This window comes from Gorilla gorilla, chromosome 8 (assembly GCF_029281585.2).
Source record: "Gorilla gorilla gorilla isolate KB3781 chromosome 8, NHGRI_mGorGor1-v2.1_pri, whole genome shotgun sequence".
In the NCBI taxonomy this organism is placed as follows: domain Eukaryota; kingdom Metazoa; phylum Chordata; class Mammalia; order Primates; family Hominidae; genus Gorilla; species Gorilla gorilla.
Window position 1 is genome coordinate 65914298 of NC_073232.2, and position 15729 is coordinate 65930026.

Sequence of the window (15729 nt, forward strand, 5' to 3'; positions counted from 1 at the left end):
TATTCATTTCATTATTTCATTTCTTCATTTCGTTTCATTTCATTTCGAGATGGAAACTCGCTCAATCGCCCAGGCTGGAGTGCACCACCATACCTGGCATTTCATTATTGATTTATTTCATTTCATTTCGAGACAGAGACTTGCTCTATTGCCCAAGCTGGAGTGCGCCACCGCACCTGGCATTTCATTATTCATTTCATCATTTCATTTTATTTCATTTAGAGATGAAGACTCACTCTACCGCGCAAGCTGGAGTGCACCACCACACCCAGCATTTCATTATTCATTTCATTATTTCATTTCATCATGTCATGTCATGTCATGTCATGTCATTTCATTTCGAGACAGAGACTCGCTCTATCACCCAGGCTGGAGTGCGCCACTGCATCTGGCATTTCATTATTCATTTATTTCATTTCATTTCACCCAGCATTTCATTATTCATTTCATCATTTCATTTCGTTTCATTTCCAGACGAAGACTTGCTCTATCGCCCAGGCTGGACTGCGCCACCGCACCTGGCATTTCATTATTCCATTTTATCATTTAGTTTCATTTATTTCATTTCATATTTCATCTCATTTCATTTCGATGGAGACTCGCTCTATTACCCAGGCTGGAGTGCACCACCACACCCAGCATTTCATTATTCATTTCATTTCACCCAGCATTTCGTATTTCATTTCATCATTTCATTTCTCACTTCATTTCATTTCGAGACAGAGACTCGCTCTATCGCCCAGTCTGGAGTGCACCACCACACCCGGCATTTCATTATTATTTCATTTTTTCATTTCATTTTTCAATTTCATGACGTAGACTCGCTCTATCACCCAGGCTGGAGTGCACCCAGCATTTCATTATTCATTTCATATTTCATTTCCCATTTCATTTCATTTCATGACAGAGACTCACTCTATCACCCAGGCTGGGGTGCGCCACCCACATTTCATTATTAATTTCATTATTTCATTTCATCATGTCATGTCATTTCATTCTGAGATGGAGACTCGTTCTATTGCCCAGGCTGGAGTGCAGTGGTGTGATCTCTGCTCACCGCAACCTCTACCTCCTGGGTACAAGCGATTCTCCTCTCTCAGCCTCCTGAGTAGCTGGGATTACAGGCACCTGCCATCATGCCCGGCTAACTTTTGTATTTTAGTAGAGACAGGGTTTCACCATGTTGACCAGGCTGATCTTGAACTCCTGACCTCAGGTGATCCGCCCACCTAGGCCTCCCAAAGTGCTAGGATTAAAAGCGTGAGCCACTGCACCCACCATTTCATATTCCATTTCATATTTATTTCATCATTTCATCTCCTTCATTTCATTTCATTTCAAAACGGAGTCTCACTCTATCACCCAGGCTGGAGTGCATCACCACACCCAGCATTTCATTATTCATTTCATTTCATTATTTCTTCATTTCATTTCATTTCACCCGGCATTTCATTATTATTTCATTTCTGCATTTCATTTCATCCCATTTGAGACAGAGACTCGCTCTATCACCCAGGCTGGAGTGTGCCACTGCACCTGGCATTTCATTATTCATTTCATTATTTCATTTATTTAAATTTTTTCATTTCATTATTTCATTTCATCATTTCATTTCATTTCATTTCGAGACGGAGACTCCCTCTATTGCCCAGGCTGGAGTGCACCACTGCACCCAGAATTTCATTATTCATTTCATTATTTCATTTCATCATTTCATTTGATCATTTCATTTCATTTCAAGACAGAGACTCGCTCTATCACCCAGGCTGGACTGCGCCACCACACCTGGCATTTCATTATTCATTTCACCCAGCATTTCATATTTCATCTCATCATTTCTCATTTCATTTATTTCATTTCATTTCAAGACGGAGACGTGCTCTATTGCCCAGGCGGGAGTGTGCCACCACACCTGGCATTTCATTTTATTATTTCATTTCAGTATTCATTTATTTCATTTCTTCATTTCATTTCATTTCACTTCAAGATGGAGACTCGCTCTATCACCCAGGCTGGAGTGCGCCACCACACCTGGCATTTCATATTTCTTCATTTCATTTATTCCATTCCCATATTCCCATTCCCACTCAATTTCAATCCATTTCATGACAGAGACTTGCTGCATTGCCCAGGCTGGAGTGCACCACACGCATTTCATTATTCATTTCATTATTTCATTTCATCATGTCATGTCATGTCATGTCATTTCGAGCCGGAGGCTCGTTCTAACGCCCAGGCTGGAGTGCAGTGGCGCGATCCCTGCTCACTGCAACCTCTGCCTCCTGGGTTCAAGCGATTCTTCTCTCTCAGCCTCCCAAGTAGCTGGGATTACAGGCACCCGCTATCACGCCCAGCTGATTTTTGTATTTTAGTAGGGAAGGGGTTTCACCATGTTGGCCAGGCTGGTCTTGAACTCCTGACCTCAGGTGATCCACCCTCCTCGGCCTCCCAAAGTGCTAGGATTACAGGCGTGAGCCACCGCACCCAGCATTTCATATTTCATTTCATATTTAATTTTGTTTATTTCATCATTTCATTTCAAGACAGAGTCTCTATCACCCAAGCTGGAGTGCACCACCGCACCCGGAATTTTATTATTCATTTCAATATTTCATTTATTTCTTCATTTCATTTCATTTCATTTCACCTGGCACTTCATTGTTCATTTCATTATTTCGTTTCATTTCATCCCATTTCATCTCATGTCATCTCATTTCATTTCGAGATGGAGACTTGCTCTATTGCCCAGGCTGGAGTGCACCACTGCACCCGGCATTTCATTATTCATTTCATCATTTCATTTCACCTGGCATTTCATTATTCATTTTATTATTTCATTTCATTTATTTCATTTATTCTCTTCATTTCATTCCATTTCATTTCGAGACAGAGACTTGCTCTATCGCCCAGGCTGGAGTGTGCCACCACACCAGGCATTTCATTATTCATTTCATCATGTCATGTCATGTCATGTCACGTCATTTCATTCTGAGACAGACTCGCTCTATCGCCCAGGCTGGAATTCAGTGGCGCGATCTCTGCTCACTGCAACCTGAGGTCGGGAGTTCGAGATCAGCCTGACCAACATGGAGAAACCCCGTCTCTACTAAAAATACACAAAATTAGCCGGGCATCGTGGTGCATGCGTGTAATTCCAGCTACTCGGGAGGCTGAGGCAGGAGAATCGCTTGAACTCAGGAGGCAGAGGTTGCTGTGAGCCGAGATCATGCCATTGCACTCCAGTCTGGCCAACGAGAGTGAAACTCTGTCTCCAAAAAAAAAAAAAAAAAAAAAAAAGTGATGGTAGATGCTAACACTGGCAAACGTTAGCAAGTACTAGAAGGGTCATTTGGCAGTAGTCATTCACATTTTAAGCATGCAGATAAGTTGCACAAGTAACTTAATTTTTAGCAATTTATCCTACAACTAAAATGTATGGGCAAAACTGTATGTACTACAGTGTTTAAGAAAAGGCCTCAAATAAAAGGTGGTATCTGAACAAAGATGGACAGATGATGCAGCATTTGAGGTAGGTATCTGGAAGGATTGTTCTAGGAAATGGTAACAGCAAGAACAAAGGCCCTGAAGTGGGAGTTAAAAGACAATGGGAATAGGAGTAGAATCTAGAGTCATCAAAGTGGCAAGGGAGCAAATTACAGAGAAGATAGAGCCACTTTAAAGAATCTGGCTTGGCCCGGCGTGGTGGTTCATGCCTGTAATCCCAGCACTTTGGGAGGCTGAGGTGGGAGGATCATGAGGTCAGGGGATCGAGAACATCCTGGCCAACATGGTGAAACCCCGACTCTACTAAAAATACAAAAATTAGCTGGGCGTGGTGGCGGGCATCTGTAATCCCAGCTACTTGGGAAGCTGAGGCAGAAGAATCGCTTGAACCCGGGAGGTGGAGGTTGTAATGAGCCAAGATTGTGCCACTGCACTGCAGCCTGGCGACAGAGCAAAACTCCATTTTAAAAAAAAAAAAAAAAAAAGGAAAAAAAAGCTTAATTGGATTTTGATTGCTACCTTCTAAATATCAGCACTTCCATTTAATCATAAGCCTCAAAGTGTTTATAAAACTTCTAAAGAGTTAAGTTTCACAATTCTCCTAAGGAGAGTCTACGCATACTGAGATGTTAATGCAGGGTTTAGAAACTGTCAAAAACTTTCATAAGACCCTCAAAGAGATCTAGGACAATTCCTCCCACCCACAGAAAAGCAATCACCCAAACAACTGAGAATCAGTGGCAAAAAAACTCTCCTAAAAGGACACAGTACTATGGGGAGTCAAAAACAATTCAGGCAGCTGGGCACAGTGGCTCACGCCTGTAATCCAGCAACTCAGGAGGCTAAGGTGGGAGGATTGCTTGAGGCCAGCCTGGGTAACATAGCAAGACCCCATTGCTAAACAAAAAAAGAAACAATGAAAAGAATTAGCTGGGTGTGGTGGCATGCACCTGTTGTCTGAACCACTGGGGAGGCTGAGGTGAGAGGATCCCTTGAGCCCAGGAGTTCAAGGCTGTAGTGAGCCATGATGGCACCATTGCACTTTAGCCTGGGTGACAGAGCAAGACCCCAACTCAAAAAAAAAAAAAAACAAGGGAAACATTTTAGTGAGTTTAGTCTTGCCTGGAAGAGACAAGTAAGGGACAGATGCGGGCAGTGGTGAGGGAGCCCAGAACAGCTAGCTGCTATGCTATTCAAAGTCACATATATTGCTTCCACAATATAACAAAACAGAAAGAAACCACCAAACAGCAAACAGTCTTCTACTAATCCAATCATCATTTTTTTCTTTTTTCTTTTTTTTGAGACAGAGTTTCACTCTTATTGCCCAGGCTAGAGTGCAGTGGCGCGATCTCACCTCACCGCAACCTCCACCTCCCAGGTTCAAGCAATTCTCCTGCCTCAGCCTCCCGAGTAGCTGGGATTTCAGGCATGCGCCACCACACCTGGCTAATTTTGTATTTTTAGTGGAGACCGGATTTCTCTATGTTGGTCGGGCTGGTCTCGAACTCCTGACCTCAGGGGATCCACCCGCCTCAGCCTCCCAAAGTGCTGGGATTACAGGCGTGAGCCACCGTGCCCAGCTGACCCAATCATCTTTCATTTCAACCTTTTCCTCACCATCTCTTCAACTAATACTTTTCCTGGACCATTATGACTTTAGGCTTCTACCTCCAATCTATTTTATCTACCCACTACTTCTAGCTTAATCTTCCTCAGAGATAATTCTAATACTCTGTCCAAAAACCTTTGATGACATGCTGCCTTTCTAGGTAATTTTAAGCTTCTTACCTTAGCTTTCCATGCCATAAGCCTAAACTATCTTCCCAGACTTTTCTCCCACACCTTCCTTATATGTAACATATAATCAAACAGATACATCAGAAAATTCAGTCCATCCTTAAGGTCTGGCTCAACTGTTATTTATTACTTCTTTCCCTTTTCTAGAAATTTTCCTGATTTCTCTATCCTGGAGGTAATTTGGTTTGGTGAGAAAGACAACGGGCTTTGGACTCAGACTAGAGTTTGATGCACTAGACTGTGACAGAGCTGTGTGAGCATGTGGAGGTAATTTAACTTGTCTGAATTTTAGTTTGTCTATAAAACAAGGGAGTACCAGTCTACTACCTTCAGAGAATGGTAAATGAGCTGACCTATATAAAGGATGTGACCTCCTTTCTACTTTAAGCGTATTTTGTACAATTCTTAGTGGAGTTAACACAGCTTTCCTCTTGGAAGTCAACAGACAATATGTAAGACTGAAAAGTCAAGAAAAATCAAGATAATATTATTTAAAAACATGAAAATAAAAAGTAATGAATTAAAGCAGCCTGGGCATGGTAACTCACATCTGCAATCCTAGCACTTTGGGAGGCTGAGGCAGGATGACTGCTTGAGCCCAGGAGTTCAAGACCAGCCTGGGCAACATAGTAAGACCCCATCTCCGAAAAAGAAAAAAAAAAAGAATTAGCTGGGTGTGGAGGCGTGTGCCTGTAGTCCAGCTACTCAGGAGGCTGAGATGGATCACCTGAGCCCAGGAGGTCAAGGCTACAGTGAGCCTTGATTGTGCCACTGCACTCCAGCCTGGATGACAGAGTGAGACTCTGTCTTAAAAAAAAAATTAAAATAAGCTGGGAGTGGTGGCTCACTTGAGGCCTGTAATCCTAGCACTTGGGAGGCTGATGAGGGTGGATCACCTGAGGTCAGGAGTTTGAGACCAGCCTGACCAATATGGTGAAACCCCGTCTCTACTAAAAATACAAGAATTAGCCAGATGTGATGGTATGTGCCTGCAGTCCCAGCTACTCAGGAAGCTGAGATGGGAGAACTGCTTGATCCCAGGAGGTGGAGGTTGCAGTGAGCCGAGATCATGCCACTGCACTCCAGCCTGGGTGACACCAAGACTCCGTCTCAAAAAACAAAAACAAAAACAAAAAAAAATTAAAAGTTGCCTTTGGGAAAAGGGAATTAAGGTGAGACGTATAGAACACTGTTGCACATCATTAAAATCTTTTAGATGTTAAAAAGATAAAAACCTTGACTTAAAAAATCACGTATGTGGATTAAACATCATTAAAATCTTTTAGACATTAAGATAAAAACCTTGACTTAAAAAATCATGTATGTGGATTATTTTGATAAAAATAAAAATTAAGTAGCCAAAGATGTATCAACACAATAAAAAAGCTAAATTAGGCATTACTTGGATGTATGCTTCTAAACTAGTAAAATTTATCACAGAAGAGAATTATCTGACCCTTGACAGCAACATGTTGATCTCCCAGTAGAGTAAGATGATCATAGGAATAAGATGCTCTAAATTGACTTACAGGGAAGTCATTCCTGGGCTTCGACCTTGTGTGTGTCTTGTGATAGTTTAATATGCTGATGTCACAGGCCAAACTATTGTTTAAAACAAAACCAACAATTCTGAATATTCTATTGCTTAGTCTGTCCAAGATTAAAAAAACTAAACTAAAATGAATGAAAAATACAGAAAAGTATCTTATATTCTTAATGTCAAAAAACCACCATAAACCATATGATCCAAGAATCCCACTTCTGCACATATATCCAAAAAAAGAAAGAAGGACCTTGAAGAGATATTTGTACATCCATATTCGTAGCAGCATTATTCACAATAGCCAAAAAGTAGAAGCAACCCAAATATTCCTTGATAAAAGAATGCACATGCAAAATGTGGTATACATACACAGAATGAATATTATTTAGCTTTAAAAAGGAAGGCAATTCTGGCACATGCAACAACATGGATGAACCTTGAGGATATTCTGCTACGTAAAATAAGCCAATCAAAAAAGGACAAATATTGTATGATTCTACTTATATGAGGTGCCTAAAGCAGCCAATTCAGAGACAGAAAGTGTAACATTATCAGGAGCTAAGGAAGTGGTAAATTGGGAGGCTTAATAGGTACAGAGTATCAGTTTTGCAAGATGAAAAAGTTCCAGAGATTGGTTATATAATCATGTGACTATAATACTAATGTACTGTATACTTAAAAATGATTAAGATGGGTAAATCTTATGTTTATTTTACCACAATTAAAAACCAAACCAAAATAACCATAAAGTTAGAACACTAGATTATACTGCAACAGAGTGTAATTTCCTTGAAAACCATGAATTTTAAAAAGCGCACTTCAAGTATATTAAGAGATGGCTCCCCATTCAACAGTACTCACCTGTACATTTATACAACATGCCTGTCATGGTTCCAGCTGCTACTGTGTTAACGTCATCTTCTGCACCTCGTGTTTTCTCAATGATGACACCAAATGCACTATAGAGCAAAGCTAAAGAGGAAATGGAAGTGCTCAGTGACAAAACAGTGATAAAGTGTGATATTATGATATACATATATTGGTTTTCATCCATGGTTCCTAGCTCATAACTCCCATAGCCCTTCCTAAGTGACTAAAACAATCACTTGTTAAGGTATTTGTCCTTGGTTCTGGAATCAGCTTTGGAACAGCTTCAGAGGGACAAAGGTGAAGGTCTTTTGTTGTATTACTGGGGCACTTCAGGCCTCAGAAGCAGCCTCAGAAACAGAATCTCTCTCTCTGACCTTCTCCTGCCCTCCTTTCACCTGCTCCCTTTTCTCCCCACAGCAGGACTCTAATCTTTCCCCACACCTTCCTGTCTTGGAACTGGCCATAAAGAAATTCTATGACCTACCTTGTCTGACTGCAGGCTGTAAGACCCCCATTTCAGAAGAGATCGTACCCCATACCCAGGAAGAAGAAATGTTGCACAGAAAGGCCAAGGAGAATCTGGGCAGGCAGGCCTTGCTGGGTTTCTGTGCCCAGTCTACTAGTAGTAGAGCATGGCCTTTTTGTCCAATCACAGTTCTATAAGGTTGTCCATGCTTCAGTCATGCCTATCCAATCAATTTTCCACATGAGGCCCAAGTGGATGGGGTCGGAAGACTTTCTGGACAGCTCAACTCATGGGACTTGCAGGAAAGTGAGAAAGAACTCACCCACGTGTCAGGAGGCTAGTGCACCCCAACTCCAGTGAAATGAAAGCTCCTGCACTCAGGGCCCATCCAGGCCTCACCTTATGTATTCCTTGACTGGGCTATTTATATCCTTTAAAAATATCCAGCCAGGTGTGGTGGCTCACAAAGTTTCTGTAATCCCAGCACTTTGGGAGGCCGAGGTGGGAAGATCACATGAGCCCAGGAGTCAGAGACCAGTCTGGGCAACAACATAGGGATACCCCCTTCTCCAAAAAAATGTTTTAAAAAATTAGTTGGCATGGTGGTGCATGTTGCCTGTAGTCCCAGCTCCTTGAAAGGCTGAGGTGGGAGGCTTGCTTAAGCCCAGAAGTCTAGGTTGCAGTGAGCTCCACTGCACTCTAGCATGGGTGACAGAGCAAGACCCTGTCTCAAAAAAAAAAAAAAATCTTTATAATAAATACGCAAATGTTAAGTATGTGTTCCCTCGAGTTCTGTGAGCCAATCCAATAAATTAATCAAACCCAAAGAGGGGGTTGTGGGAAACCCTGACAAAGCTGGTTGGTCAGAAGCACAGGTAAAATAACCTGGAGCTTGCGATCAGCATCAGAAGTATCCAAAGTGGGGCTCAGTTTTGTGGGACAGAGTGCTCAACCTGCTGATCTAATGCTATCTCCAGGCAGAAGTGAAACAGGAGGACACCTAACTGGTGTCCACTGCAAAAGAGATTACTTGGTATGTGGGGAAATATTCCCACATAACTGGTCACAGAACTATCCTATGTTGACTGTTGTAGTGTGAGAGCAGAGAAAAAACTGTTTTTTTTTTCAACACAAAAGTCAGTATGGCAATTATATTTAGAAAATTTATCCAAAGATATACATGGAATGATCACTAGAACAGTTTCTAATAGCAAACACCTGGCAACAAATAAAATGCCCATCAAGAGCATTTGTACCATCTGAATTGATCCAGAGAGGGACTTTTCATATAATGGAATACTATACAGTCACTTAAAAACCAGAAGAATCATTTTCACTAATAAGTAAATCAGGGACATGTGCACATGGTACACGACTGACTGGCTATGCAGAGAAACACCTGGAAGAATTCAGAAGAAACATCAATAGTAGCTATTTCTAGAAAGTACCGCTAGGAAGTCTCAGGAAGAATATTTAAAATTTTCATTTATATGCTACCCATAATTGCTGTACTTCAGATTAAAGACACACACATACACACACACACACACACACGTATTTCTAGTACAAGAAAAAATAGATTAAAAAAAAAGTGAGGTCTGATTCTCACGTATTATGACACTAGCACCATTTCATTTTAAAGTATCTTCCCCCAAGCCATCTTTCTATGCTCTTGCAGATTCCTATCTGGAATGAATGTTAAACTTTTAAACTCTTTCTCAAAATTATAGCTACACTTGCCCCTTGCAACAATACACCGCGCTCAGCCTTACAACTCCTCTACTGCAGTATTTTTATACTTCTATGAAAGTTCATCTTCCTCTTCAACTTATTTAACTGAAACTGATCACGAGCAGAACATCCTTCTCGATCATACCACAATGGGTACACAGAGGGTGACCAGCCATTCTAGTTTGTCCAGGACTGTGGGGCGGGGTGGGTGGGGGATGGAGATTATTGGAACATAGTTTCTTGTACTTTTCTCTGAAAGTCCTAGGCAGACAAGGACAGCTGACTACTCTAGGTATACAAGCAATTAAAAGAAACAGAGAGGGGTGACTCTGTAGGAGGGTGGGAGGAATGCAGACATCAGCAACATATGAAAGCAGCCACCTCTTAGGATCCAAAGTGTGAAAACTGGCTTTACAGTGTGAAGATGTACTGCTTCCAAATTCTGTGACAAGGCAGGACCTTACTCTGCCATAACAAACGCTTTTTCTATGTTTTCAATGAGTTTTCTATGTCTTCCCCTCCTTAATCTGCCACAATTTAAATTGAGATTTTCAACTAAGTTCATACAGTAGGAAAATTTTGGATGTCAGGACACAAGCCATAAGAGATCTATTTTAAGTGATCAATCATTCATAAACAATATGGTATGAAAGCATTAGGCTCTGACTAAGCACTACTAAATTACCTTTTGCCTAGAACTGCAAACGTTTTCATTATCTACAAGGAATCTATTCCAATTGTGGCAATTAGGTGCCTGAAATCTACTCAGGTAAACAGACTAATGAACAGGCTATTAAGAAAACATAGCAAGAGGGCTGGATTAATTTATCATGTATCACTACAGGACCTTGAACCTTGTCTAACATACAAAGCTCTTTACTTTGGACCTAAATTATCTGGATTTCATTTAAACATGATTTTATTGGGTGTTGTGCTTGGAAAGGAGAGTGTGCAGTGTCCAAAAGATTTTAAAAATTCAGAAATGGTATTCAGAATGGTATTAGCACCTGAGATTATTTCATAAGTTAGTTCATGGTCTTTCCCTAAGTAGTATCTACATTATGCATTGGAATGGATTTAAACGTAATTGTCTCATATCCTAGGACCAGAATATGGGTTGATCAAATTGTTCATATTTGTGCATTCTTTCTTTAAGTTAATAATTTATTATCAAACGAGATCTCTACTTACCCAGAGAACCTAGAGTATTAGCCCAAAGTGCCCCTTGCCTAGTCACCATATTCAAAATCCTATCAGGGCAGAAAGAGAAAGAATCTGTATTTAGAATCATTATTTCTCTAGTAACCTTTAAAAACAATAATGGCTATTTAACATGTCTAGACCCAGGGCGCAAAGTTTTTTAAATTCTAAAATACATCTTACTATCTCCGATTTCAATAAGGATGGTTTTTACTCCACATAAGTGAAAATTAGGTTAAAACTTTCAAAACTTTAGGCAAAAGTCTTAAGGACTTTTATATAAGTCCTTAATAATAATAATAATAATAAGGAAAACTCTTATTATTAAATGTATAATATAATGAATACACATTAAATATATATAAGGCTTTGAATGACAGCCTGGAATGTATCTTACAGAGGTTTACAGAAACTAATCCATGTAAAAAATGTCACTGTTAACTATGGCGAGCTAGCTTCTAAAAGGTTCTTTTTGGGAGGGGAACATATGCTTAGAATGTTAAAGATAATCAAAGTAAAGAATATCAAAGTATAGAATATAAAGTAAAGAATATCAAAGTACAGAATATAAAGTAGAATTAAACAGAAGGAATCAGCCATCTAACTAGAATACATGGGGAAAGCACCCTGTGTCTGCTCCCAGACTAGAACCAAGCAGCCAAGGTGAATGCTCAGCACACTCTCAAGGAAGCACAGTTCTGCCTTGCACCAGTGCCAGATACCACCAGAACAGTGATGGAGGCAACTGGATGAAGAGAAGACATTCTTCTCCCAGCAGTGTAACACCATCCCAGGAATGGTTCTGTCCAGACAGCTGACTACTGCTGGAAATTATGGAAATACAGTAACAAAGAGTGAAGGAACTCATTCAGTTTAATTATTAAACGACTCAATGTTCTACAGAAACAAAAATTTGTATTGCTTCTAAAAGATTGTTTTTAAAAATCAGTAATGTTTACAAACAGAAGTATATTGTTTCTAATTATGTTACATATTTACTAACGTATTTTAAGTTCAGCCATCATTTTTTCATTTTTAACAAGCATTTTAATAACTTGTTTTAAGAAAGGAAGCAAGTTGTCTTTTCTAGGAGATCTACTTCCAAATTTGTATTTAATATGATATTGAGGTTTTTGTCTCAAAATAAGGTGGGAGAGGAGAAGGAGATGGGATATAACTGGCCATGGTTGATGGTTGTTGAGGATGGGTTATGGTTCATGTGTTCACTATGCTATGTATTTTGTCTACTTTTATATATTCAAAATTCCCCATAATACAATAACTTAAAAATATTATTGAAGCAAGGGACAAGTAATAAAAATATTGAAGGATCTAGGCTGGTAAAGCATGGACAGAGATCCACACAGTTAACAGGAATATAAAAAACTTAACAAAGCTAGGCGCAGTGGCTCATGTCTGTAATCCCAGCAGTTTGGAAGGCTGAGGCAAGAGGATCACCTGAGCTCAGGAGTTTGAGAACAGCCTGAGCAATACAGTGAGACCCCGTCTCTACAAAAAATTAAAAAATTAACTGGGCATGGTGGCATGTGCCTGTAGTCCCAGCTACTCGGGAGGCTGAGGTGGGAGGATCACTTGAGCCCAGGAGGTCAAGGCTACAGTGAGCTGTGATGGCACCATTGCACTCCAGCTCGGGCAACACAGCAAGGCCCTGTCTCTCAAAAAACCCCACAATTTAACAGGCCTTCCAGTTTCCCATGGTCTAATTCTAGCACATATGGTGCCATCTGCTGGGTGAACAATATGAAAGGAAGATGGGAGTTTAAAGTGTCCTAAAACAAAACAGTAGCCATCGAAGAATACATACTCATGATTCCACTTACATGAAGCATAAAAATGGGCAAAACTAAACATATTGTTTAAGGAATATCAAGAGGGACTGGCCATGTTTACTTCTTAAGTTGGGTGAAAACATACTTTCCGATCCTTTTAACTGTACTTTCCCTTCTCTGTAACTTCAAGTTCTAACAGAAAACTGTGTCTTATCCTTTTGGAATTAACTCTAATTCTAAAAATTTTATTTAAAATGTATCTGGCTCATCATTTCGGAAACAAAGTCAAGACAGTAAGAAGTTCAAGTTAAATGATGGCAGCTTCAGCCATCACTCTCATAAGCTGCTTATTCTTCATTACCATTTCCTATGGATCTGCATGCCCCCAAACAATCCAAAATTCCCATTAGCAACTCAACAATTTGAAAAGCAAGTCACATAGGGTTGGAGAATGTAACAGGTGCAGCTGAGAAGTCAGGCTGGCATAGCACTAGCTGACTGAGGGACACTGATTAAAAAAATCACTCCTTTTTAAAAGCTTAGAGTCAGTAATCTGATTCCTTAGTTGCTTTTATTTTGATTAAGATTAAAAAACAAAGACAAAAAAGCACATAACTATGCTAACCATCTGTAATCTCAAGGTTGTACTCATCAAACCAATACAACAGAGCTTAATATTCAAGTATCACTACATCAGATGGTTACAAGAGACTTACTGTACATTTCCTGGTTTGGACCAGGCCATGTTCTGGGTTTCCTTCAATCCTAGCCGAAGACCATTCATTGCCCCAAACGCAGCCCCTGGTAAATCATAAAAATTCACCCAGATAAGACAGCTTTATATTAAAAAAAAACCTCAAAACTGCATAACTACACTTCTGATTCTTTTTCATTTTTATTTAATAGAAAAAGACAAATGTAAATATTAAAAAAAAAAAACCCTGAAACCAACATTCTAATTGCTTTTGATTTTACGCTCCCTCAACTACTTGAACTGAGCACTCTTGAGAAAAAAGTATGTAACACTCACCTGTCATGCAACATCCTCCTATCGTAAAGAAGGCCAGCTCAAATCTGTCCCAGGTTTTATTAGCTCCGGTAGGTAAAATAAACTCATCTGTATCCTAAAAGGATAATAATGAAAACCAAGCTGAGTGTCCCTCAAGACACAAATCTTGTAAAGTTGCCTTTTTAACATTTCAAGTAGTTTTTCACAGAAAATAAACCTTAAATTAACTCAAACCTATACTTAAACAAAAATAAAACTTTCTGCAGAAGTAACACCTAAATCAAAGTGAAATGAAATATGAAACACAGTTCTTAGAAGGGAGTCTCATTAAAGACTTTGTTTCCTTCAAAACGTAAATCTGATAGATTTGTGCAAAAGTGTTTAGAAAGGACAGCTCTAGAGAAAGGAACACTGAAAGCTATGAGAAGAACAGAACAGACAACTAGTCTGGAAGACACAAATAACTTTCATTCTGTAGCAGCTATTTATTGTGCATTTTTCTATGTATAAAGCCAAATGTTCACAAACATGAGCAAAAACTAATAAAGTACAACAGTTTGGATCAATTATGCAAGGGCAAATGACCCCCTTTAATAATTCTTATCTGTTTAAGGAGTATATATTCCTTTGATACTCTCAGAAAGCTATAGACCCTATTTCTAGTAATTGCATACACAAAATGTGGCATGAACCCCTGGAAGGTCATCCAAAATACTAAGATTGAGAAATGACACTCTTAAGAGCAAAATATGGTTACCAATTTTGAAGAGTCAATGCACCTTTATGAAAAACACACTCAAAAAAACAAAATTTTATCACCATGTTGGATTAAAAAAAAAAAAATCACACTCATTTTTGGCAAGCTTTCCATCCAAAGATGGTTAAAATAAGCCTCTAATGGCTAGGTCACACCCTTGGCAAAAAGACACATAGTGTGTTACACTTAACATAGTAAAGACCACTGACAATTAACATTCTCCTACATCCTTGTGGCAAATACTGAATGTTGATTCAGAAAACCGTATTCCTAATCAGAAAACTGTGGTTCTGCCTTGGTTTTTTCTTTCTGGCATGTGCCACATCCTCACCAAAAATTGCAAAAGTAAACAAACACATCCACTCTCATCACATAAGAATGGTCTGTTGGGCAATAATAAAATCCGAATAGATCCCATGTCATAATATAATTGTATAGAGTTTTATAAATTTTGGGTACTTCAACTTTTAAATAATGACTTAGTATTAAACTGCTTTTTGTTTGAGTTTTTAGAAATGCTAGATTCAATGTGGTAAGGTAAATAATTATTCTTCAGTCTCAGGCCATGGTTGCTGAGAAGAAAAAAAAAATTATCCTTCAATACAGAAACAGACCACTAATTAAGAATAGAAAACTTGGCCAGGCACGGTGCCTCCCGCCTGTAATCTCAGCGCTTTGGGAAGCCGAGTCAGGTGGACTGCCAGAGCTCAGGAGTTCGAGGCCACCCTGGGCAACATGGTGAAACCCCGTCTCTACTAAAATACAAAAAATTAGCTGGGCGTGGCAGTGTGCACCTGTAGTCCCAGCTACTTGGGAGGCTGAGGCAGGAGAATTGCTTGAACCCGGGGGTGGAGGTTGCAGTGAGCTGAGATCACGCCACTGCACTCCAGCCTGGGTGACAGAGCAAGACTCCATCTCCAAAAAAAAAAAAAAAAAAAAGAAAAGAAAACTTAAAAAAAAAAAAAAAAGGCTGTGATGAACATTATCAAGCAAGCAAAAGTGCACGTTAGCACCAACTCATTCTCCTGCTAGTATCAACTGAAAAATATAACAAGGGTT

At 39.7% G+C, this 15729-nt stretch overlaps 1 protein-coding gene and 1 non-coding gene across 2 annotated transcripts in view; both read right to left on the bottom strand.

The window, feature by feature from the left end:
* The window catches only part of TIMM23B (translocase of inner mitochondrial membrane 23 homolog B), a 32420-nt gene that overhangs the window by 8435 nt on the left and 8256 nt on the right, over positions 1 to 15729 (bottom strand). Inside the window, 4 exon segments of the mRNA XM_055353255.2 lie at positions 7709 to 7819; positions 11106 to 11164; positions 13621 to 13705; positions 13935 to 14028. Of these exon segments, the coding sequence (XP_055209230.2) occupies positions 7709 to 7819; positions 11106 to 11164; positions 13621 to 13705; positions 13935 to 14028 (349 nt within the window).
* LOC115936113 (small nucleolar RNA SNORA74) lies at positions 11743 to 11943 on the bottom strand. The gene has a single exon (XR_004071694.3). It is a non-coding gene; the product is annotated as a small nucleolar RNA SNORA74 (small nucleolar RNA).